At 41.9% G+C, this 27,161-nt stretch overlaps 1 protein-coding gene across 12 annotated transcripts in view; it reads left to right on the forward strand.

Moving 5' to 3' along the window:
• The window catches only part of GHR (growth hormone receptor), a 303,364-nt gene that overhangs the window by 131,930 nt on the left and 144,273 nt on the right, over positions 1-27,161 (forward strand). Inside the window, exon 3 of one of the 12 annotated variants that reach the window (XM_089312522.1) lies at positions 11,305-16,852. Coding sequence (XP_089168648.1) covers positions 16,750-16,852 — 103 coding nt within the window. The 5' untranslated portion in view covers positions 11,305-16,749. 12 annotated transcript variants of the gene reach the window in all.

Consider the following 27,161-nt stretch of genomic DNA (forward strand, 5'->3'; position numbering starts at 1 on the left):
TGTCACCTTGTCTAATATGTGTATGTATATAGATATGTATATATACATGCACATATATATGAATTCCAGTTAGTCATTGCTTTGAAGTTCATAATTGGCATCTTTTATTCTGAAGATTAACTCTGCAAAATATGTTGTATCATTTTATATCAATCAAGATAAGGCATTTACATTGAGTGTAATACCATATCCTAAAGAAGGGATAAGGAAGCTTGTGTCTGCCAAGGGCCATGTTTATAGCATCATTTGTGGGTCATACAAAATTAGCAACTTAAAAATTAGCCTGCTATAGATTTATTGAATTTCATGTCATACTTGCAGTTGCCTTGGCAGGGCAAAGACCAAATAATTTCACGGTTGTTATAGAACACACAGGCCGAAACTTCCCAACCTCTGTAAAGGAACCAGCATCCCCCAAATAATGTCCTCCCTATATCTTAAGGCATTTTTCATAAGCTAATGCAAATTGACAGAACACTTATTTGGAAGAAAAGATACCTCTGTTCTCACTGCTAACAAATACAAAATAATGGAAGATATATTCTTTTTAAGGAACCCTACCTCACTAAGGTTGGAGAACCATAGAGCCTGGGAATTTGCTGACACCTATTTGATATATTTCAAACAAGTATTAGAGTCATGGTTGCTTGATAAACAGTAAAAGGTGTGCCTAATAAACATTTTCAAAAATGAACAATTCAAGGCTTTCCATTCACTTCACTCACTAGAAGCAAAGGGGAAAGTTTCAGAGTTTTAGATTGTTGTGGTCCTGACCATTGTCCAGGGGCAGGAAGAAATCATACAGTCTAGTTTCTTGGCCTGGGTGCATGTACAACAGCAATCCCAGGTCAGGTTGTCTCCTTTGTATCATCCACTGACTTTGACTTTGAGATTCAGGAGGTTGCAGAAGGCCAAGTTAATGTAGGTGGTGAAAAAAAAGATGGTGAAAAAGATCTTCACACGTAATAATTCAAAACAGTCTTTAAGCATTTTTTTTCTAATTTAGTGGTTCAAGAAAGAGTATTTTTTTTATTTTTTGGTGGAGGATTCAATTCTTCTGCAATCTATTTTTATTTTATTTTTTTAAAATTTTTATTTATTTGAAAAGCAAAGTTACATAGAGATGGAGAGACTGAAAGGGAGAAAGAGAGATCTTCTATCAGCTGGTTTACTCCTCAAATGGCCACAGTAGTTGGGTCTGTGCCATGTTGAAGCCAGGGGCCTAAGCCCTTGGGCTATCCTCTGCTGCTTTCCCAGATGCACTAGCAGGGAGCCAGATTAGAAGTGCAGCAGCCAAGTATCTAACTCACCAGCCCTAAGGAGGACTTCTCAATGTGTGTTCCTGCTTTGAAGAAGCTCACAGTTTATAAAAGAGAAGACAAAAACATAAACATACATCTATTATTTTTCACTTTATGTTTCTGTGTGGGAGCAAACTGTTGAAATCTTTACTTAATGTATGCTAAACTGATCTTCTGTATATAAAGAGAATTGAAAATGAATCCTCATGTGAATGGAAGGGGAGAGGGAGTGGGAAAGGGGAGGGTTGCAGGTGGGAGGGACATTATGGGGGGGGAAGCCATTGTAGTCCATAAGCTGTACTTTGGAAATTTATATTCATTAAATAAAAGTTAAAAAAAAAAGCTGGGTAATAATACTGTTAGATTTTACCTTTAGAAATAAAACTAGATAGGCTGGCGCCACGGCTCACTAGGGTAATCCTCTACCTGCGATGCTTGCACTCCAGGTTCTAGTCCTGGTTGGGGCGCTGGTTCTGTCCCGCTTGCTCCTCTTCCAGTCCAGCTCTCTGCTGTGGCCCGGGAAGGCAGTGGAGGATGGTCCAGGTGCTTGGGCCCTGCACCCGCATGGGAGACCAGGAGGAAGCACCTGGCTCCTGGCTCCTGGCTCCTGGCTTCTGGCTTCAGATCGGCGCAGCATGCTGACCGCAGTGCGCCGGCCATAGCGGCCATTTGGGGGGGGGTGAACCAATGGAAAAGGGAGACCTTTCTCTCTGTCTCTCTCTCTCACTGTCTAACTCTGCCTATCAAAAAGAAAAAAAGAAATACAACTAGATAGATTAAGATGCAGAATAGGGAGGGAGCTTACTGCTCTAGTCTAGGGAAGGATAGTTTAAAAAAAAAAGTGGAGAGTGCAATTTCAGGGGAGGTATAGGGAGAAAATGGAAGAGAAAATTCAATACAAATTGGGGTGGCACTGTGGACCTACTTGCAGGGAGTGGACATGCGCAGGTTTGGACCCAGCAGCCGAGAGCCTCAGCACCAGCATAGGAGAGTGAGGTGAGACCAGACTGCAGCAGCTCAAGCCAGTGGTGATAAAGCTGCAAGAAGAGCCTGGTGGGAGTCCGGCTTGGATCCCTGTGGGGGACAGTATACCTGCCAACCTAGAGGGGGAAAAAAGGGGTGGCAGATTTCTCTCACACTGACCATGTGACACCAGCATCCTGTAGCTAGCTGAGGGAGGGCAGGTGCCATTTTTGGACATATGTAACAGCTGTGCCAGCTCCTGTCTGCACACCCAACAATGAGTCAAGAGGAGATGCCTGAGTCTGAATGGGAGAGTTGACAGAGGGATGAGTGCTCATGCCTATGGGAGCCTTGTGTGCTGGAACTGTGAAAACACTGTGGCTGTGTGGGAGGGCACAGGGTGTATCTGGGACTTTGGGCAGTCACTGTGGGCAGCTCCACATCTACATTAACCTGGTCTTCTGCAACCTGATTCACTGATGAGGGTCATTGCTGCAGGATCCATATTCACACCAAGGATAGCACAGATCCTTTGTGCGGTTCTTGTGGCAGTGTGGATAAAAATCGTACCTACTGGGGCTAGCTGAGTAGAAAAGGTGAGCATGGGCCAGCGCCGCAGCTCAATAGGCTAATCCTCTGCCTGCGGCGCCAGCACACCGGGTTCTAGTCCTGGTCTGGGCACCGGATTCTGTCCCGGTTGCCCTCTTCCAGTCCAGCTCTCGGCTATGGCCCGGAAGTGCAGTAGAAGATGGCCCAAGTCCTTGGGCCCTGCACCCGCATGGGAGACCAAGAGAAGCACCTGGCTCCTGGCTTCGGATCAGTGTGGTACGCCGGCCACAGCACACTGGCTGCAGCGGCCATTGGAGGGTGAACCAACGGCAAAAAGGAAGACCTTTCTCTCTGTCTCTCTTTCACTGTCCACTCTGCCTGTCCAAAAAAAAAAAAAAAAGAAAAAAAAGAAAAGAAAAGAAAAGAAAAAAGAAAAGGTGAGCATGAGAACAGGCATCAGAGCAGAAAAACCTCCCATCTGATTAAAACAAACAAACAAACAAACAAAAAGGGAGCTTTACAATGCCTGACGTGTCCTTTCATCTTGGACATTCCCTTCACTCTGGAGTGTTAAACAGAGCTCGAGGGCCATACCCAGCACATACCTCTGGGTATTCACTGATAGAGCAGACACTCCAATAAGCCACAGAGGGATAGTCCAATGAAAAAAGCCATTACAGGAGGAAAAACAAAAACCAACAAATATACAACAAATGCCTAATAATAAATGTAGCAATTTAAGAAGCAAGAATAAGGAAGAAAACATGATGTTCCCAAAAGAATACAACACTTCAATACTAGAATATGAAGACAAAGAGATTGAAGAAATGGTGGAAATGGAATTCCAAAAATTGATCATAGGATTACTTAGAAGTAATCAGAAGCAAATTCATGAACTAAAGAAATCCATACATATCATGAATTAAAATTTTTCCCACAAATTGAGATTTTAAAGAGGAATCAAAATGAAATATTGGAAATGAAGAATTCAATAGAACAAATAAAAAATACATTGGAAAGCCTTAAGAACAAACTCAGTGAAACAGATCAAAGAACCTAGAGAATAAATAAACAAAATTGAAACAAACAAATACAAAAGATCAGTGAAAGGAAGCTAGTTTTGGAAAAAATAAAATTGTTACATCATTGGCCCACTAACCAAAAAAAAGAGGGAGAAGACTCAACTCAATAAAATCAGAGATGAAAAAAGGAAATTTAACAACAAACATCACAGAAATAAAAATAATCATCAGAAATTACTACAAAGAGCTGTATGTCAACAAACCAGGAATCCTAGAAGAAATGGCATGATTCCTGGACACTTATTCTGTACCTAAATTGATCTATGAAGACATAGAAAACCTAAATGGACCCATAACCAAAATGGAAATTAAATCAGCAGTAAAGACCCTTCCAGCAAAGAAAAGCCTAGCACCAGATGGTTTTTCTGCTGAATTCTATCATCCTTTAAAGAAAGCCTAACTCCAATTCTTCTAAAGCTGTTCAAAATAATTGCATATAATTCTCTGTCAGGGAAATGCAAATCGAAACCACAATAAGGTTTCACCTCACTCCTGTTATAATGGCTTTCATACAAAAATCAACAACCTATGCTGGCAAGGATGTGGGGAAAAACATACCCTAATCCACTGTTGGCGGGTATGTAAACTGGTAAAGCCCCTATAGAAGACAGTATGTAGATACTTAAGAAATCTGAATATATACCTACCATATGACCTTCCATTCCACTCCTGGGAATTTATCCAAGGGAAATGAAATCAGCATCTGAAAGAGTTATCTCTACCCCCATGTTTATTATAGATCAATTCGCAATGGCTAAGATATTCAATCAAACCAAATGTCAGTCAACTGAAGACTGGGTAAAGAAATTATGGGATATGTACACCACCATGGAATAGTACACAGCAGTAAAAATGAAGTCCTGTCATTTACAACAAAATGGATGAAGCTGGAAAACATCATACTTAGTGAAATAAGTCAGTACCAAGAGAACAAATACCATATGTTCTCCTTGATCTGTGATAACTAATAGAGCCCCTAAAAGGAAATCTATAGAAGTGAAATTAACACTTTGAGATGCAATGACTTTGCACAGCCTTTATCGCAACTGTTGTAGAACATTTTTTTCATACAATTTGTTGAACTCTTTACTTAGTAAAAAGTTAATCACGTGTATAAAGTTAATTGACATAGATCTCAGTGAAGAATAATAATGGGAAGAGGAGAGGGAGAAGGAAGAGGGCTGGGAGTATGGGTGGGAGGGTGGGTACGGTGGGAAAAATCACTATATTCTAACATTGTGTTTATGAAATGCCTGAAGTTTGTATTCCTTAAATGAAAGGTTTCTGGAAAAAAAAAAGAAATAAAACTAGTAATGGTATAACAGTGAAATTTTTTTTCAAAGGTAATTCATTCTATAATCCCCTTTATAATCAAAGGCTTAATTCACCACTAACCATAATAATCAAGTAAAAATTAGGAAGACTGATGTTCCACAGGGGTATGAGCAAGAGCTAAAAATGACAGTCCTATCATAAGGTGTCCATTTCATTCCTATAATTTTTTTTATTCTATGTTAACTGTCTCAGATGAGAGAAAACATGATATTTGTCTTTTTGAGACAGGCTTATTTCACTAGGCATAATAGTTTCTAGTTTCAAAAGATGGGATTTCATTCTTTTATATGGCTGAATAGTGGTGTATTTATACATTTACTTTATCCAGTCATCAGTTGGTGGACATCTTGGGTGATTCCACATCTTATCTACTGTGATTGGAGCTACAATAAACATGGGAGTACAGATAACCCTTTCATATGCTTATTTCATTTCATTTGGGTAAATTCTCAGGCATGGGATGGCAGGGTCATATGGTAGATCTATTTTCAGATTTCTGAGGAATCTCCATACTATCCTCCATAATGGTTGTACTAATTTACATTCTCATCAAAAGCATATTAGGGTACTTTTTTCCCCATGTCCACACCAGCATTTATTGTTTTTTGATTTTTGCATGAGAGCCATTCTAATTGGCATGAGGTGAAACCTCATCGTGGTTTTTACTTGCATTTATTTCCCTGATGGCTAGTGATTCTGAGCACTTTTTCATGTATCTGCTGTCCATTTGAATTTCATGCTATGAAAAATTCCTGTTCATGTGCTTTCCCCACTTCTTAAATGGATTTTTTTATAGATTTAGTTTATTTGCTTGAAAGGCAGAGTTTCAGAGAGAGAGAGGCAGAGACAAATGAGAGGGAGAGAGAAAGACCATCTATCCACTTATTCATTCCCCAAATGGCCACAATGGCCATTTATCAGCATCAGCAGTGACTCACTTTTAACACTGTGAAGTCCTAAAACACTGCTTATCTTATCGTATTAGCAGTGAAGTGGCAGTACTTGCATGGAGTAGCTCTGTGGGGAGGAGTGTACTAGGCTGTGTAACAGCAGGGTACCCCAGCCACCATTTTTTGGGCCATTTCTCAGAACCCCTCTATTTGTGTCCAGCCCAGGTTCCAAGGCTTTCAGCCCACCTTTGCAAGGTGGTTGCACTATAGCTTAGACTACTATGCAGGTAGTATCTAAAGCAGGGTCGTGAACTCTAGACATTCATGACTATATCCTGAAACCTTGAAAAGCCCCCAGATATTTTATCATTGCTTCAGTATGTTGTCACCTATGGAAGGCAATGAAATACATGCAGGATGAGTTGAAGACTGCAAAACTACACTCAGGGCAGAATCTGGGAAACTGGATGGGCAAACATAGATAAGCTTCCTACAGAGAATCTAGTGGTGTGAGCGATTATGTTTTTCTCACTAATTAGCTAATCAAAAGACTGGAACAGGCCAGTGCCGTGGCTCACTTGGCTAATCCTCCGCCTGTGGCACCGGAATCCCATATGGGCACCAGGTTCTAGTCCAGGTTGCCCCTCTTCCAGTCCAGCTCTCTGCTGTGGCCTGGGAAGGCAGTGGAGGATGGCCCAAGTGATTGGGTGCCTGCACCCGCATGGGAGACCAGGAGGAAGCACCTGGCTCCTGGCTTCGGATTGGTACAGCGCCGGCCGTAGTGGCCATTTGGGGGTAAACCATCGGAAAGAAGACCTTTCTCTCTGTCTCTGTCTCTCTCTCACTGTCTAACTCTGCCTGTCAAATAAGTTAAAAAAAAAAAAAAAAACAAAAACAAGGACTGGATCATAGGAAGTCTGATCTTCCTATATTCAATTCACACATGACGACGATAGAGGGTATTTCTGGTCTTTCACCTGAGATTCCAACTCTTTCAGGACAACAGCCAGTCCTTAGGTGCAAAATATCTTCCCACCACTCCAGTTCAGTATTCCAAACCAGGGCTCCTGTTAGGAGGTAGACAGCACTAAGTTTGACGCAATGTATTTGGTGGGTGGTGCTGGCAAAGGGCACGTGTTCATGAAAGCACCTGCTTGTCTGCCTTTGGCTAAAGGCTAACCCAGGTTCAACTACAGAAGTCCAGTTTAGACTAGCTCAGCCAGCGCTGCCTGAGATCATCCTCCACAACAAGGGGCCCAGGGCCCCTCAATCACCCAGCACCTTTCTCTAGGAAAACCTCAAGAAGCATCTGGGATTGTTGGCTTTCTCATCTGAGCATTGACATTAACAGGTTATTTTCCCAAAGCTCATTCAGTTTAAACATAGACTTAAAGTCTACATGATAAAGAATTTTAGAAATTTCAGAGCCATTAACAAAGACATCTTTTTAGGCTTAGTCCCAGCTCCTTGTAACTGCCTGCTTATCCACACGACTGTGTACCCAACTTATCATCAGGCAAAGTCCAGCAGCCACAAACCCAAAAACCACCCTTGTCTTTCGTGAGTATTAGGCATGGCAGTCTGATTTCAGATGTTTCATCAGTAGTTGCATGTGTGTTTGAACAATGCCATCAGCTGTATCATCTGAAAACCCAAAATGAATCTTCCTCCTCATCTGTAGTTAGCAGCATAAAGGCTATGATAATGTATCACATAAACACACAGTTGATCATATAGAATATTCCTGGGTGCTATCTGGCAACCACTAAGCAGGCCCAGCTTGGAACACTTTTTCAGCCTCAGCTGCAAATCAAAGTCTTCTCTGGTCTCTATTTCCCAAATCTGTTCTAGATGAATCCATAGTATTTCATCAGGCACAAGTACCAGCAATCACTGTTTATGTAAGAACTTGCTGGCCTTAAGCCTTAACCTCAGTGATGAATATGTTGCATTTTCATGGCATGATTGCAGGAATTAGAGCAGGGTGGATCATGTCCCAACTACAGGGAAATCTTTCAGAATGTTTTTATAAACACAGGAGGTGGAGAGTGGAGGGAGGAGTAGCATTTGTTGTGTGTCCCTCTCCTAAACAAAGTTGAAATGACTGTGTTACAAGTAGTTGACAAGTCTCTGGATAGAGCTTGAGATAATATATATGTAACATGTATGTAATTTGGATTACAAATATGTAAATATATACATAACATATATGTAAATATGGATTCAGATGACTGACAAAATGACCATTGCATATCCTGTGGAATAAAGTGTTGTGGATTCAAAATTCATGGGACCCTAAAATTCATGAAAGATGTTTTACTCATCCTTTAATCCCCATCCTCTAGCATTCTGGTGAGAATCTGCATTTGTTGAACACATAAGCAAATCAGCATCTAAATCCTGACCAGGGACTTCCCTGCTGCTATCTCACCATTTGTCACTGATGCTCTGTAGGGCATCAGTGTGGGATGGTAGGGACTGAATTAGAAACCCCATATGCTGGGAATGGTTTGTAAATAGCTGTACAACTGCAGTAGCTGGGATTTATGGACTATCCCTTGGGATAGGGTAATGTGTTTTGCTGTGTACTCCAGATTCCATCAGAATCAGAATTCTGTCCTAAATGCTGTCCTGGGAGCCTGATGCCCTTCCTAATTCTTTCCAGCCCCTTTCTAGGGGACTAAGCTCTATGCCCTATGTACCAGCCCCTGGCCAGTGACCTGCATTGAATGAACTACCCAGCCCTATCCCTCTGACACCACCTTTATCTGTGCCCCACCTACCCAATTAAATCACCTCAAATATTGACATAGAGAGATATAATGAGGCCTGCAGATCCCAAATCCAAGTTGTCTCTGTCCCTTTGGACATTGAACCTTAGATTACAAAAGACCCTGATTGGGATCCTCTGGAAAGCTGGATTCATTTCTCAGCTCCAGCCCTTAAATACCAGGTCTTGCCAATCTTCCACTAAGAGCCCATCCTGAAGTGTGAAATGCTCAAGGTCAAAAGTCAAGGTTATGTTTTTAAAATCCTTAATTCATTGATCTCTAAATATTAAACAAAGATATTTTGTACATCCTTTAATTTTTTTTCAGCAAAGCCTTGCAAATTTATGGAAGGGGAAATAATATTTAGAATATTTGACTTCTGGATAGCCATGTGCTATGTGTCAATATGAACAGATTCATCTTAGTAAATCATCTTAGTGAATGGTGTTTACCATGCTATATTTTGGGGCACTTTGGCTTTCCCCAAACTTTCCTTTTAGGAGAGAAAAATTTTGTGGTTGCCTAGCATATAAGACCTATTCCTCCTTGTCCATCATACCACTCATCTACTGCTTCTTTGGAGTAGAATGAACCATCCTTTTCTAAACAGTAGCTAATGGTGAAAGAATGTGCTATAATGAGAGCCAAAGAACAAGGAAATTGGAGAAAAACTCAATAAAAGGGGTCTGTCTTGTGTTAGGATACCAGATTGGCCTGCTAGGAGCAGAATGCAGCAAAGTACCTGAGGTGCCATGCTCAAATAGCCCTGGCTAGGTTTGCAAACTGGTACGGCACAGTGCTTGGCATGTGGTGTCATGCTAGTACCATAGGCTCTGGATGTTTGCGCTGAACTTAGTAAGCACAGTTGATTGTCTCTCCCTCCCCATGTAGCTATCACTAAGCCTGAATGCCTTCCATAGAGGCTCCTATAGAGGACTATAAGGAGATAGATTAACTTCTGTGCATACACTGGCCATATTTACCTGTTAAACTATTGTGTATATGGCTGTTGTGGATATGAAATGCCGAACTGTAGCTCCTTCCTAGTGTGATGTTCCGTATGTTTTTTTGCTCAACACCCAGCAGCTATGTCTGTGTGAGCTACCCTCAGCTTTACCTGCAGTTGGAGTGCTGATGGTGTCTAGGAATTTATATCCTCCTAGGTCAGCCCTTAATCACCAACTAAGGGCCCGTGTGGACAACTAGAAACACAATTTCTGGAGCAGACTAAACCTGTTCACACACCTACTCAGTTTTCTTATTTGTTAAATGAGAAGAAAATAGCTAGTTTAAAATCTTCAAGGGGATAAGAGAAGTAAAGAACTGCTAGGTTAAATAGGAAAAGGATTTAAGTAGCCAATAACTGAGAACTATGATTGGCCTCAAGTTGATTTGCTACAAACCATGAAACCTAAATAAACATACAAACTAAATAGACATATAAAATGTCATTTATAACAGTATATGCCTAAAAGGTACAGTGCAATAGCACAAGTTTTGGAAACAAATGTTAATAATGACTACAGAAAACTGTCTTAAAGTTGTTTATAATGCTGAAGATGGCAACAGTGTAACTAAGACTTGATAACATAACCTTATATAAGACAAAATACTACTTTACATTTAAAATTTTAATAATGAATGTTTAAAGAACTGGTTTGATGAAACTTTGATGCTCTAGTTGTTGTGCTTATAATAAAATTAAATTTGAATTGACTCTGATGCTGAGAGTGATACTGGTTAAGTCAGTTCAACTCAGCGACCATTCATGATATAGCAGACAGGATTCTGAGAAGTGTGGGCACCTGGCATTTAACCTAGTGGTTAAGACAATTGAGCCCCATATCAGGGTGCCTGAGTTCAATTCCAGGCTCCACTCCTGACTCTAGCTTCCTGCCAGTGCAGAGCCTGGGAAGCAACTATGAAGGTTCAAGTAACTGTATTCCATCCTCCTAAATAAGAGACTTGGATTGCACCTAGCCCCAGCCATTGCAGGCATTTGGGGGGTAAAACAACTCTCTCTCTCTCTCTCTCTTTCCCTCTCCCTCCCTCCCTCCCTCTGTGTGTGTGTGTGTGTGCACGCGCACACGCGCACATACATGTGCAGGCATGCACACAACGCCTAATTTTAATAATAGCAAATTTGCATTTGAGTTCTAATTCCATGTTAATATTCTGGGTCCAGTCCTAAGTACTTTAAATGCACTTCCTAAGTTCATCTACACAACAAAACTAAGAGGAAGATTCAGTTATTGCCTTGTTTTAGATAAGGACACAGTGCCACCCCAAAGTGAACACTGAAATTGCAAGTTTAGGAGTGGCATCGTGGCACAGTTTTTTAAGTCACCACTTAAAGTACCAGCATCCCGTTAGAGTGCTTGATCAAGTCCCCTTTGCTCTGTTTCCAATTCAGCTCCCTGCTAATGCAGCTGTGAAAGCAGCATATGGATGACTCAAGTATTTGGATCCCTGCCACCCAGATGGAGTTCCTGGCACCTGGCTTTGGTCTGGCCAAGTTCTGGCCGGTGAGACCATTTGGAGAGTGAGCCAGTGTATAGAAGTTCTCTGTTGTCGCTCCCCGTCTTCGTGGAGGAACGACACAGGACCCTGCGCTGTTCTTTTGTCTGCTCGGCCCTCCCCGGGTTTGCTGCTGGTTCTTCCCGGGTTGGCTACCAACCCTTCCACCTCTGTGGAAGGGCGGTTCTCCCTGCCACCTTCCCCACTTCCGCGGGGGAGCGGCACACCGCCGGCCGGCTCTCTCGGGGGCTGCACAGGTGTTCCCTCAGATGTTCCCCTTAGATGTTCCTGGTGCATGTTGTCTCTCTCCTCCTTTATAGTCCTCTTCCACCAATCCCAACTCTGCTACCCACACGCTGAGTACGCTGCCCTCCTCCAATCAGGAGCAGGTCCTGCTGTTTATTGGTTGAACTGGAGGCAGCTGCGTAGAAGCTGTTTCTCCCTTCTCAGCGCCATATTGTGGGAGAGCAGATGCATAGAATAAGTCTTAATTCCAGTAACTTAGTCTAGTCCGAGTTGCTCCCAGTTGCTCCCCACAGATCCCCCTTTCTTTTTATTTTTTGGCGTTGATACGCGCCTGTCTTCAGTGCCCCGCGGCACACACTCTGCTCTGCTTGCTAGAGTTGCCCACAGGTTCTTACAAGTCCTATCAATCAGGCAAACCGAATCCGGGTCCTCTCTTCGCCATGTTGTGAGGAGGTTTTTAGGCGCTGGTGCGTGCCTGAGTTCGGTGCCCTGCAGCGCATGCTCTGCCAGAACTGCCTGCAGGTACTTACAAGCCCTAACAATCAGGCAAACCGAATCCAAGCCTTCTCATTGCCGTATTGTGGGGAGACTTATTGGTGTTGATTCGTGCCTATCTTCGGTGACCTGCAGCTCATACTCTGGTCGAGCTGCCTGCTGGTGCTTACCGCCTCACTAATCAGGCAGACCAAATCCAAGCCTTCTCATTGCGGTATTGTGGGGAGACTTATTGATGTTAATTCGTGCCTGTCTTCGGTGACCTGCGGCGCATAAACTGCTAACCGCCCGCAGGTGCTCACCACCTCCCTAATCAGGCAGACTGAATCCAAGCTCTCTCATTGCCATGTTGAGGGGAGGCTTTATTTTTCTCTATTTCTCTATCTCCGGGCATTCCTATCTCTCCTATTTTACTTCTATCTACCAGCATTCCTATTTCTCTCATTTTACTTCTAAACTTCTGTTTCTCTTATCCCTGCGGCTTCCCGGCGCCCGCCCCGAGGCTGCTTCTTGGCGCCTCGCCCCGTGGCGGTGACTTCCCGGCTCTGAGCCGCTTCAGCCCACACTTCTCTCATCTGCGCGGCTTCCCGGCTTTGCGCGGCTTGGCTTTGCGCGCTCCGCGGTCTCCACGCCCTTCGCGTCCACACCACGGCCTCGCACTAGCCCCACGTTCCCTATCTATTCACGCCCCGTGCTCTCTCTGCACGCGGCGGCTTCCGCGAGTCACACAGCGTAGCTTACGTTTCCGCCACCACTGGTATTCAATCTAAGTTCCCCGGGCTAACCTGGCGAATTCAACCCAGCTCACGTCTGCGCCCTTCGGCTTGGCTTCCCGTCCTTTGCTCCCCAGGCTAATCTGACGGATTCCAACCTGGCGGCCCACGTCTCTGCCTCTGGTTCCAGATTTTTGCCTTTTGCCCCCCGGGCTGACTTAAAGAATTCCAAGCTGGCTTACGTTTCCGCCTCGGCCTGCACTCGCGGCTTCATCCTCCCTAACATTTTTCTCTACCCGGTATGTTTCCCTAAGTTTTCTTCCAACAATATTCCTCCCTCATTTCTCCTGGCTTCTCCCCACAGTCCGTATCCAAGTCTGTTCTAGCTTTCACTTTCGCTTTCAGCCTTAGAGATTTCTCCCAGCTTCCCCCCGTAGTCCGTATCCGAGTCTATGCCTAGACTTTCAATAGCTTCTTCCGGCACCTTTTTCGTCCGGCTTTCCCCTAGGCTCTTTGCTAGTCTCTCTCTCCGGTATTTTCCCACTTCTTCCCGTTTCTTCCCTCCTAGGTTTCCTATCCGAGTCACGGCACCATTATGTCGCTCCCCCTTTTCATGGAGGAACGACACTAAACCCTGCCTAGGCTTCATATCCGAGTCACGGCACCATTATGTCGCTCCCCGTCTTCGTGGAGGAACGACACAGGACCCTGCGCTGTTCTTTTGTCTGCTCGGCCCTCCCCGGGTTTGCTGCTGGTTCTTCCCGGGTTGGCTACCAACCCTTCCACCTCCGTGGAAGGGCGGTTCCCCCTGCCACCTTCCCCACTTCCGCGGGGGAGCGGCACACCGCCAGCCGGCTCTCTCGGGGGCTGCACAGGTGTTCCCTCAGATGTTCCCCTTAGATGTTCCTGGTGCATGTTGTCTCTCTCCTCCTTTATAGTCCTCTTCCACCAATCCCAACTCTGCTACCCACATGCTGAGTACGCTGCTCTCCTCCAATCAGGAGCAGGTCCTGCTGTTTATTGGTTGAACTGGAGGCAGCTGTGTAGAAGCTGTTTCTCCCTTCTCAGCGCCATATTGTGGGAGAGCAGATGCATAGAATAAGTCTTAATTCCAGTAATTTAGTCTAGTCCGAGTTGCTCCCAGTTGCTCCCCACACTCTGTGGGTGTGTGTGTGTGCCACTTTGCCTTTCAAATAAACAGTAAATCTTTTTTTCAAGAAAAGTTAAAAAGTGAAAGTCCAACCTAGGCAGTCTCAGAGTGCACACTATACTGCTTCTCATGTAGTGTGCTGTGATGAGTACTGTGTGTGCCAGAGTTAAAGCTGAGTGGGCCAGGGAAGAACTGAAGCCAGGGAGCTAACTCAGATTAGGCTTCTTATGTAAGGAGCTTGGTTGGGATGGTGGCCAGTCAGAACTGTGGCCAGTTATTAGACCAACATGTAAACATGGATCGTCATTTCCCAAGAGATAGTCAGGAGAACTTGGATTTTGATATCTGGGGACTCTGGATTAAACTTTTGCCCTGAAATAATTATGTTGTAACAGATACTAGTGATAATAAATTTTGTTGCTTTAAAACCAAACTTTTACTGAAATGGAAATCCTAGGATTCTCATGATAGCTAACTAATTATTCACTGCTATAGGAACTTAAACTGATTCCTAGAAGTTACATTTGGCTTACCTCATCAGTCTAGCTAAAGAGTTACATGCAAATGACAGGAGGTGATACCATAAGCTGTAAATACTCCAAGGTTCAGATTCTTTTTTTTTTTTTTGACAGGCAGAGTTAGACAGTGAGAGAGAGACAGAGATTCTTGATGTTTAGTATGGTGTTTAGACTTTAATGTTATATCTCATTATTTTATATATGTGTAAATATCATTTACTATTAATGTTAAAATAAATATTCTATTTATATTATATGAAATAGGTATTATATAGCCATTCCTTGCTATCTGTAGACCCCTATGGATACCAAATTCCATTGGTTCTCAAGGCTGTTATATAAAATGGTGTAGTATTTGCAATAACCTACCCACATCCTTCCTATAAATCATCTTACATATACTATGATACATTGTAGTTTCTATACAAATAGGTAGAATATATTGTTTAGGGAATAGTTACAAGAAAAAAACTACAACTTTTCAATACATAAGTAATTTAAAAAATATTTTTCATCTGTGGTGGGTTGAATCCAAAGATACAGAATCTGTGGTTTTGAAGGGCTGACTCTATTTTTTAAAATAACTTTTAGTGAGGAACAGGTAATCACTTTGGACAGTTGGCATTTCTTCCAGAGGCTAAATCAGTAGCCAGCATTTATAGAGGCAATACCACTTGTACACCTTTGAAGAAAATTTAGAAATCTTCTGGGCCACTGACCACACCCTCTGGCAATGTCCAGCCCTGTTGTCCACAAGGGCTTTCCCCCCACAATTCTAGGAAGGTGGAAAGATTCTTGTGGGAAATCAACCCTGGGTGTTCTCTTCTGTATTGTTCATGAGTTTTTCATAAATGCAGAGGCTTCAAAGCAAAAGGGAGCCCCCTCGCCTCTCTAACATTTCTATAGGTTTCTATCACATATATGCACTACCTCAGGCACTTTTAAAACCTGTTTCTAAATATATGCCTTCTTACAAAAACTTCCAATCCTTGTAGGATTAGCATTCCTCATTTGTATATAGGACGTGTATCAGATATAACATTGTTCTCGTGCCATCTTTCTGTTAGGATTTATCCTCACAAATTAACGACAGTGGAGGCAAGCTTATGAGAACTAGAATCTTCAGTTCACTGGAATTTATTCTCTTATTAATAGCTTAGAAAAAGAACATTGTCAGAAAAATAGATTATATCAAGAATTTGTTTTAAAATAAAGTTAGGATGTCTTCTTTGCTCTTAGTGATCTGTTTCATGATGTGATGGAAAAATATTAACCAATCACAATAGCTGTGTGCTGTGAACCCGGTCCTGTCAGCAATCAACTCTGTGGTTGTGAGGAAAAGCTCTTAATTTCTCTGAGCTCACTAACTCAACTACAAATAAAAATTTTTGAAGAAACCATTCTAATCTATCCCTTTCATCTTCAAAATTATTACTAATTGTCATTTCTTAGATTCAGATGTGATGCCTGGGAAGGGATTTCCTCACGTCAGGCCGTCTGCAGGCCACTGGGATAGACTTTCTCCTGGGCATGTTGGTTTTAGTCTGTGGACAGTATGATGACAAGGAAGTGCTGCTCACCAGGTCTGCAGGGTGTGCAAAGATAAGGATAGCCAACGTGCTTAAATGGCAGCCATAGGAATCAGCATATCCTGACAGCCTACTGTAGTGGATGAAAACTAACAGAAAGTTTGATAAGGATAAATATAAACTCCTGTATCTAGGTTTAAGAACATCAACTTCACAAAGGAAAGAAATAGCGGTCCTGGCACAACATGTACTCAGTGAGACTTAAAGGTGTTTTCAATGCAAGTGTAATACAGCTGACCTGCTACGGTGTCCTGCCAAAGCAAGCTAGTGCAGACTGAGTTAATAGAGGTAGAGAGCCTAGAGCAAGGAAAATGCCAGTCCTCTGGACTGCCTTGGCCAAATTTCTAGAAGTGTGGTGAGTTCTGCACATCATGATTAAAGGGGCACAAGCAAAAACAAAGAGTGCTAGTGGTAAAGACCCTTAGGGAAATCATGTGAAGGGACAGGAGATATTCAGTCTGAAGGAGCCATGGTGCGATGCCAGTTTTAAAAATCAGTCATATTGGGGTGATATGGCAGTTTATATCACTGCCTGCAATGCCAGTACCCAATATGGGCTCAAGTGTGTGTCCATGCTGCTCCACTTCCAAACTAACTCCCTGCTAAAGGCCTGGGAAAAAGCAGCAGAAGATGGCCCAAGTACTTGGACCCCCTACCACCCTCACTGGAGACCTGCATAAAGTTTCTGGCTCCTGGCCTTGGCTTGGCTCAGCCCTGGCCTTGAGGCCATCTGGTGAGCGAACCAGCAGATGGAAGCTCTCCCTCTCTCTGTCTCTCCCTCCCTCTCTCTGTAAATCTGACTTTCAAATAAATAAATAATTCTCTTTAAAAAAATCCATCATATTGAAGAAGGCCAATTCTGTTTCAGTAGCATGGTAAAATAGTATGAGAAACAAAATGTAGCCTTGGGAATGAAAAACTATAGGTATAGAGGCCGACATTATAACACAGTGCGTTAAGCCACGGCCTTCTATGCCAGCATCCCATATGGGCGCTGGTTTGGGTCCTGGCTGTTCCGCTTCCAGTCCAGCTCCCTGTTAATATACTTGGGAAAGCAGAGGAAATGGCCCAATTTCTTGGGTCCCTGCGACACATGTGGGAGACCTGGATAGAGTTCCAGCCTCCTGGTTTTGAACTGACTCAGCCCCATCCTTCTGACCATTTTTGGAGTGAACAAGTAGATGGAGGATCTCCTCCCCTCCCCTCCCCTCTCCTCTCCTCTCCTCTCTCTGTAACTCTGCCTTTCCAGTAAATAAAAAACTTTTAAAAAATGTAGGTATAAATTTTAGTTTTATCAGTTTCAATTCTGTGACAGAAAATTGTTTAACTTCTTATATTCCTATCTTTTTATAAATGACTAAAATTGTATATATTCATTGTGTAAAATGTGATATGTATGCATTTTGGGATGGTTAAATCAGCCTGATTAACATACCGTCAGCTGATGTACTTATTTTTTTTTATTTATGGTGAGAACATTTAAAACACTGCTTGAGACGTCCACATACCTTATTGTACTACCTATGTCCAAGTCCTAACTCTGATCCCAGTCCCAGCTTCCTGCTAATGCACATCCTGGGAAGCAGTAGGTGATGGCTCAAGTGATTGGGTCCCTGCCACCCACATGTGCACTCAAACTGAGTTCTTGGCTCTTGGCTTTCACTTGGTCTAGTCCCTGCTGTTGTGGCATTTGGGGAGCAAGCCAGAAAATTGATAGATATCCGTGTCTCCCCCTTTTCCTTCCTGGGTAATCACCATTCTAACCTCAGTTCTATGAATTTGACTTTTTCATATTTCTCATATAAGTGAGATAATGCAGTATTTGTCTTTTTGTATCTGGCTTATTTATGTAGCATAATATACTCCAGATTCATGCATATTGCAAGTGATAAGTTTTCCTTTGTTTTCTAAAACCAAGCAGTATTCCATTGTGCATATATAGCTCATTTCCCATTCATCCTTGTTCACAAAGTCATCCATGAGAATCTTGATAGCATGTAAAATACAAAGTACAGGTATTAGTTGAGTTGGGTTGTCAATAAAGGCTAATCACTTTATGTACCTTCTCTTCAAGAGAGGAGAAACAAGGGAAATTTCGTTGCTGTTTTGAGAAAATACTTTATGCCAGTTTCAATGATCAATGATCCAACAGTAAAATGAGTCACCAGATCAGACAGAGCTAAGGTTCAGGTGTGGTGAGCAGAGGTTACCTGCTTAGGTACTTTTTTGTTTGTTTGTTTTGTTTTTTTTGACAGACAGAGTGGATAGTGAGAGAGAGACAGAGAGAAAGGTCTTTCTTTTGCCGTTGGTTCACCCTCCCATGGCCGCCACAGTTGGCGTGCTGCGGCCAGCGCACCGCGCTGATCCGAAGCCAGGAGCCAGGTGCTTCTCCTGGTCTCCCATGGGGTGCAGGGCCCAAGCACTTGGGCCATCCTCCACTACCTTCCCGGGCCATAGCAGAGAGCTGGCCTAGAAGAGGGGCAACCGGGAAAGAATCCAGCGCCCCGACCAGGACTAGAACCCAGTGTGCCGGTGCCGCTAGGTGGAGGATTAGCCTATTGAGCCGTGGCGCCGGACTTAGGTAATCTTGTGTCTCACCTATGACCATGCAATTTCATATGATAATTTTTTTATTTACCCAATGAATTTCCACATGCAATTTTATTTGAACAAATAACTCAGCAATTTTTTTAAAAGAAAAAAACAACAGGCAAGATGATCCTTGAGGTCCCTTTCTTCTCCTTGGTATATGTGGACTTGTCTATTCTTAGAACTGATATTCACTGGGATATACAAGCTACTGCTAGCAAATGAATAATAAAATTATCTAAATATGTTGCTCCACTATACATTCTCAGGGAATTATGTTAGTAAGTCATAGAAAGATGTTCAGTTGTAACAAACAAAAGAGATTTCTGCTACCTTTTTATTGTTCTTTACATGGCTATACAGCTATCAATTTATGCTTATTCCACCCATGTCCCTGGCAAAAGATAGAATTAACTGACCAATATTTTGACTCTGGGGTTTCTTTTAAACAGCTGATATTTAAATCTGTCTCATCCTCTCTAGCTGGTCTCCTAGGAGCATTAATCATAAGAAACAGCTGAACTTGTAAATTTTCTAACAATGAATTCTTTCTTCTTGAAATGCATGGAAGTAAGTACCCAGGTGCTAGCTGCACCCAAGTGCCTTTTCTAAAGAAACAGGATTGGCAAACCAAACATTCACCCTGGGTCAGTGATTAAGAATTAAACCATGAACTTGCTACTCATACTTTTTGGTTAGTTTGCTTGTATGTCTTTAGAAAAGATGACTCAATACAAGGAGTAGCTTCATGGTTCACTAGGTAATTTCTTTCAAGATATACATAATCAGAAAACTATTTTTGGAAAGGAGCTCACAGAACTTATGTTTATAGTAGTTTTCAGAGGTAGAGGGTCCAGATAAGGATTTCTCAACTCTGACAATGTTGATATTTTAAACCAGGTCATTTTTCTGTGGTGGGAGATGTCCTGTATATTATAGCATGTTCAGTAGCACCCATGACCTCTACCTAATAGCCACCAGTAGTACCCCCTCCTCCGCTGTAACACCCCAAGTGTCTGCAGACACTGCTAAGTACTGCACTGCGGACCACTGATCTACATTCAGTGATTGCATATTGATCTCACAGTGCCCAGGATTGTTGTGGGGATTAAGTTAGAAAAAACATGGTTAGGAGTTTCTAAAAGCAATTCAAGGCTGAGTGTTTAGCACAGTGGCTTGAGTCTGCACTGGGCAAGTCTGTATCCCATATCAGAGTGCCTGACTTAGGTCTTGGCTACTGTGCTTCTGCTCCAGCTTCCAGTTGGTGCATATCCTCCAAGGGAGCATATGATGAATCCCTGCGTGGGTCCCTGAAACTCACATGGGACACCTGGGTGGAGTTCCAGGCACCTGGCTTTGGCCTGGCCCAGCCTTGACTTCTGTGGTCCTTTAGGGGAGTGAGCCAGTGCATGGAGGATCTCTCTATATATCTGTTTCTGTCTCTCTGCCTTTCAACTAAAGTGTAAACAAATAAATTTTTTATTAAGTAAAACATATACTTATGGTACATTTCTTTTCACTGGTTCACTTGTTCAGTCATTCATGTTAGGTTGTTTTTTGTTTTTGTTTTTGTTTTTTTGAGCCAGGTGCTAGCAACCCATAAATAAATTAACCTTGGGAGGTACAAAGATTTCCGGGTAAAGAGATTATAAGAAAAAGAAAGCATATGTGAGACATAATGAATGTATGTATATAGCATACAAAATTGTTGTGGGAATCCTGAGAAAGGAAAGGCTGTTTCTGATCCAGTTAGATCATACAAGTGAAGCTCTTTAATAGGAGCTACCAACTGACTAATCATTACTAATGCCCTTTCCTTCAGTGCTATATATTCCTGCCATTTTGGCAAAAATATTTCAGATGCATGCTAATAGTATAGAGCACAGCCTTAGATTTATTGTTTCTTGGGAGCACTCTTAATGTGCTGTCAACTGTGAATGGGGGGGGGAGGGTGGCCAGTGCTGTGGCGCAGTAGGTTAATCCTTTGCCTGTGGCATTGGCATCCCATATGGGTGCCAGTTCTAGTCCCAGCTGCTCCTCTTCCGATCAGCTCTCTGCTATGGCCTGGGAAGACAGTAGAGGATGGCCCAAACACTTGGGCCCTTGCACCCATGTGGGAGACCTGGAGGAAGTTCCTGGCTCCTAGCTTCAGATTGGCCCAGCTCCAGCTGTTGAAGCCATTTGAGGAGTGAGCCAGGGGATAAAGACCGTATGTTACTCTCTCTCTCTCTCTCTCTCTCTCTCTCAAATTACTAAAATCTTAATAAAAAAAAAGTGAATGAGGAACTGAAGTGAAGTTGTCATAGACCACCATTAGTTTGCCCTGACTATTTTCATACCTGCTCCAGTAACAGCAAACAGTTGAACAAAAATAATAAAAACAAGTCTGACCTGGACTTCCTTAAGTAGAGCAGTCCTAAGTAGATCCTTCAAGTAGAAGAATTAAGTCTGTTTCAGTTCTGTTGATTCAGAAAGAAAAAGAGCATCGTGTACACCTGTTTTAAGCAATAAATCTGACATTGAATATAGAGAAGAGATAATTCTGCTTATGTAATTTCCAAGGAAGTTTGATTGACCATCACTAAAGTACCAGACTCTGCAAACTTCATGATTAAGTATTTATTCACAAATCCCACATAAAAGCTGATGTGTCTGATTGAGCCACATTGACTTTAATGGCTGCCTGCCTTATTTTCTGCTTTAAACTGCCCCTGCAATTTGATCCGTTCCATGTTCCAGAGGCTCTCAGAGTTGTTAGCTTTAGCATGTACTGCTCTGATGGTTATGAGTCACATTTGTTTTGGAAGATCACCCTTAAAGCCTGTCACTCATGCTTGTTTATCAGGAATTCAACAACTTAAACATCAGTTAACAAATCCCCATGAATGCAGTCACATTTGAGTGCTTACAACAAATGCTTCCTGTCATTTCTCCCTCAACAGCCTAGAGAATTAATTGCTGACAGAGCAAATAGGATACATCCATAAGCACTTAATAAAAGAAACATGGGAGAGTGTGATAAGTGAAAATCCAGCTGTTGAAATTAGAGTAATTGATATGAGATTAAATTTCATTAATCTTAAGATCTAGTTTTTCCTACCAGAGGAATCAATCTGTTGTATTTAAGGTTACATCAATATGAACATTCCACATACTGAACTATCACATGCCTTTAAAATAACCAGGCCATGCTGTTTTCTTAAGCATTACAAGTGATACAAACAGCTGACAGGTGGATCTCTTGGTACATTGTTGGTTCTTGTGAAAAATTTCCCAACATTACACTAGTTTCAGCCTTATTATACAATATAAGAAACAAGCATAGCACATAAAGCACCACATATATGTCAATTGCATAATGTGGCAACTATCAAATCTGTTTTATGATTTATAAAGCAGGAACTAATTTTATAGCAGGAACTCAGTCATGTCTTATCTCTGCATTGAGCGGGCGTCTTAAGATTTCTTCACTTGGAACTATTCATAACATTATGAGAAATTAATTTATTCAAAAATATTTGTTGAGCACCTGATGTATGTCAGGTACTATTCTAAGTTCATGCAATGACTCAGTGAACAAGAGGGACAAAAACTGCTGTCATGAAATTGTTTTTAGTGGGAGGAGTGGAGAGGGCGCACAGGTGAGACAGACAATTGGCTACAAAAGAAATAAAGACCTAGTATTTTCAAGGTGGAAAGGGCTATGGAAGACTGTTTTATTCATTCCTTATCTGAGTGTACCCACATGTTGATCTTGAATATTTTATCAAATCTGACAGGTTTTAAGTGTTAGAAACCTATGAAAAATAATTTGAAACTAAACCAAGTATCTTTGTGTCCTTTCTGACCAAAAGCTTCAGGACCAACTGTATCCATTTACTGAGGAAGCCCAGGCCTAGAGGGTTGAGGATTACATGAATTTACCTAGGAATTGAAGTGGTTACTGATAGGACCAGGAACAAGGTGCAGGCTCCTGCTATGGTATGTTTTCCTCCATAGATTAGCCTTTGTCAGCAAACAGCAACGTTGACTGAATCGATGGAAAAAATCTGTTTTGGAACATTGAAAACCAGGAAATGTCTGCTTTTGCCTTCACTGCAGTGTGGTTGTTAGCAGAGGTCTATGAATGAGGTTGATAAGACCCTTATGAAATCACTCTGCCCTCTCATGTGACAGAGTTAGTACCTAACTCATGCACCCTATTCGTTTTCCTCACTCACAAATTACCAAGGAGTATTTCCCTCTTCCTGGAGCACTGGAAGACTAGATTATGATGGGCTCATTGGCTTCCCTGTCTCCATCCCTGTTCCTCCCATAATTTGGATTTGGCCATTATTCTTTCCACTAAATTATGTGATGAAAATGTTTTGTATAAATCCAGAGTAAGAACAGAATTGAAAAAGCATTGCACACTGTGATGGAGAGTAGTAAATTGACATCCAAGTCATGGCTTCTGGACCTCCCACTGTAGACAGTCTTGCAGCAGCCTGGTTTCCCCCGTTGTCAGTGTGATTTTAAAATCTTCCTATTTATCAAACTTGTTGTTAATATTGGAAGGGTAAGAGATTATGCCTGTCACTGCATTCTGAAAACTAATTTGCAGTGCATACCGCAGCAACATCAGTTGCTTCTGCCTCTTCCTTCTCTCAAAACAAGTTGCTAAAGGAATAGACAAATTATTTTAGAGGTTGCTTGCATTCATTATTTTAGTTAATATTAATTAAAGTTAATATTCTGAGAGTTGGAAGGGACCTAAGAGGTCCTTATGGAAACAACCTTGGCTGTTCCTTAGAATGAACTGGGAGGTTTTTGAAAAATACAGATTTCCAAACCCCATACTTAGAGGTGCTTATGCAGAGGATCTGGACAGACATCCTGGAGGGAGTTTATGAGTGAGTTGGATTGACTGGCTGGTTGGTTGCTCTCTCAGTCAATTTTATGGTTGGTTGCCCCATCAGTTAGTTTTAGGAGAGCTCTAAACCGGAGTCTGAAGATTAGCTGTTTTGGGATACCTTGCTCCAACTTCCTGCTGCTGCTGAACTCCTCCGCATTATTTGCAGCTTTACTTAGAAATGGAAACCCACAAATGGCTCAAGCTCTCACCTTTTCCACTCGAGCAGCTTGCCCCTAAGTCCCCCATTACTTCGCACCACACTTGACAACTGCTACTGCCAAGCATCAACATTAATCCTGCTGACATCTCTCCTTTCCACCTGCTGCCCTCTAGTGGGAGTGCTGACAAGCAGCAAAATATTTCACTAGGGCACCTGGGGAGTTGCCAGGGTGAGTTGGCTGGCTCACAAAGGTCAAAGCAGGTCTCCACCAGGATGTCCACGGAACACAGCTATGCCAGAAATCATTAGGGTAGTCTCAAGCTGTTAAGCACTGTTAGCACACAAGTTACAGTGAGAGCAGAGCTTTATAAAAGCCGTGGCACCTATTCATGGGCTTTTCCCAGGGTTCAGCAATCTACCTGGAAAAAATACCTTGGGATATTTTTACTTCCTTGTCCTTCATTTCTTTCTTCTATCATTTTCCCAAATGCTACTTGATGCCAAAGAATGCAGTTCTTCTCTACCTCCTGCAAGCTTTGGATTTTCCAAATCTTGCAATATTAAAAATTAAAATAAAAATCTTACAGGTTACTTACTTCCAGTCACCAGGTGAAAGAGCCACACAAATTTCTGAATGTTGTCCTTCGGTGATGTGCTGTTCCTGTATCTATCCAAGATCTTTGAAGTGATGCAGTGGACTTTTACACAGGAGTCACTGAAGTTGAGTTTCAGAGCACTGTGTTATGTTATACAATAAGTCAAAAATCTAGAATTAGAGATCAGGTCTGGCTGGTGGAAAGCCCTCATGTCTTTCTTTAGAGTTTACTTTGTGTTTATTAGTTGTTTGTCTTGTACTTAGGAAATAGTAGTAGGAAATAAATAATAACTTCCAGGTAAATGACATTATATTCATAGTAAAATCATTCAGTTTTTCTTTTAGTGAATTTTTAATAATCAGTGTGTCTATGCACAATCCCCAATTACTTATTTTAATATTCTTGTTTCCAGTTTTTTTAGCAGAGGAGCTTGGCAAGGTTATGTTTGGGTAGGAGGTAAAGACAGCAGAAAACACACACCTTATGGGAAATTGAGACTGGATTTCACAATGTGGATGCCACATACTTCTGCAAGCTTTAGGTGAACTAATTATGTTAACCAGCAGAGCAGAAGTTGTAGTCCAAGATTGTTAATATCCCTGTAAATAATTTTTGTTAACATATTTTCCCTTAGGAAGTATAAACAATGTGGGATTTAATTTGGCTGGTTTTTATTATTACCATTGTTTCATCTTGATTTTTATTGGAATTCTGTCATGCAACATATTCAGTTTAACTAGAATGCAAACATGCATGTGCACACATGCATACACACATATGCACATACATGGATGCTAGTGCATGCATATGCACACTCACCTGTAACTGCCTTCTTTCCCTGTGATGGTAGAAAATAATGACTCCACGTATATAGGAGAGGGTGCTCTGTGTCTCACACCCACTTTAACCCTCAGTGTCACTGATATAGTGAGGAAAAAGTAAAAAATAAGATCTAAATTCCAGTTCCCTGTCCTGCCTTTTTTAAACTTTGTTACCTTGGCCAAGTAAACAGCAACCTGTAGGCCTCAATAGTGCATGTAAAACCAGGATACTACTAGGTGTGTGCCTCAGTTGAACAGGCTTATCCGAAGGGTTCCTGGAAGATCTTTCCAATTCTCTGAGCTATCCCTCGATTTGTATGACAGTTGAAGCCCCTGAATATTTTAAATGAACAGTGTGAATTAAAAGTAAACAGCTATCAATGGGATCTGTTATTCTACTGCTTGCATGAATGGTGCTTTGTCTTCCTTTCTGATTTGGACACTGTTCAGATTCCTTCAGTCTGGTGTTCTCTCTTGTGGTTTTTCTAATTCACAAATATTCTATATCCAAACCCTAAATTGTCATAGTTAAATGGACCCTAGGTTAAACATTTTGTAAACCAAATATACTTATGTAAATGATGCTATTTTATTCATGGTGTGTGAGTTCACATTTTTCTGGTGTGTGACATATGCCATTGAATGGCCGAAGGTACAGCTCCAGGCAGTCGGGCTTTACCCACACCCGATGCCTGGAATGTTCCATGTAACTTCCTGTGCTCCTTTCTGACACCCAAGTACCAACAAGCCTGCAGGCTGTAAGAAGTATAGCCTCACATCTTGTGCTGTACAGTTTTTTTTTTTAGTTTGCTATAATTTCCTGGTAGTAAATCAAAATTGAAAAAACATTATCTCTCAAATGTTAATGCCTTTAAAGTTTCAGGATACCAAAGAAAAACTGTATTTTTCTTTTTTGATGAATAAATACTAAGAAATATACCAAGGTACTTCTTTTAACAAACATAAGTAAGACTGAGAAAGAAGAATATGTAGTGTAGCAGTGCTAAGCTGGCTAGTATCGCAGGTGCCTGTGTAGCATGGGGATAAGAAAACAGAACATGGTTAAGAGAACAGGCCATACTGAATCCTGGCTCTATCATAATTAATTGTGCAAACACAGGGAAACCACTTTGTGTCTCTGTACTTCAGTTTCCTCACATACAAAAGGGTACAATTATAATGCCTGGTACATGAGGATTGAATAAGTTAACATGTGTTAAAAAACTTTCGAAACTACCTGCACATAAATGCTCTCTGAGTGTAAACTATTATAAAAACTAAAGAAAAAAACCAGAATCAGTGTTGTGGAACTCAGAAATGGGGGTGTCACATGGGCTATCAGAAGAGAAGTTCAATCTGCCCAATTCTCTTCTTTTACTTCACCAGTATTTGGGCTTAGTTGTTCAGTTTTATCCAGGTGAAACATGAAAGTTTCATGGACGTCACAATCCAAAGAAAAAAGTGATCTATCAGGGCTGAGTGAGAGATGTCTTTGGGATGTCTTTCCAGCCTTCATCCCTCCTCCCAGGGCCCCAGTGACCTCAAAGGGCCCTTCTTGCCAGGCCATGAAACATATCTGAGCCAGAGGGCTGGGACCACAGCCAAAGCTGATGAAGGTGCAGAATGTATGACTAAAAAAAGCCCAAACACGTGGCACTGAGGAGAGCAGATGTTTGTTGGAAAAATAGTTTATAAATAACATGGAAAGGGAAGGGGGTCTAGGGTCAAAATATTGAGTCGTCGGATACAGGAGGATACAGGAGGTCAATCTCACCATTTCTAATGCTGAACCCAAAGGTCATTAAAAAGTGGGCTCCCTGCGTAAAACTAACTTCTCCACCTGTGCTTGTTTTTTCTTTGATATTTGTGAGTTTAGCAGTAAACATTTCTAAACAGAATCTCTTTCTTTGGAATATGGTAAGTTGAAAAACATGTGTCTATATTTAAGGACAAACAGATAAGAAAAAAAAGCAAGAAATAAA

This window comes from Oryctolagus cuniculus, chromosome 14 (assembly GCF_051225735.1).
Source record: "Oryctolagus cuniculus isolate XC-2025 breed Fujian yellow rabbit chromosome 14, ASM5122573v1, whole genome shotgun sequence".
NCBI lineage: Eukaryota > Metazoa > Chordata > Mammalia > Lagomorpha > Leporidae > Oryctolagus > Oryctolagus cuniculus.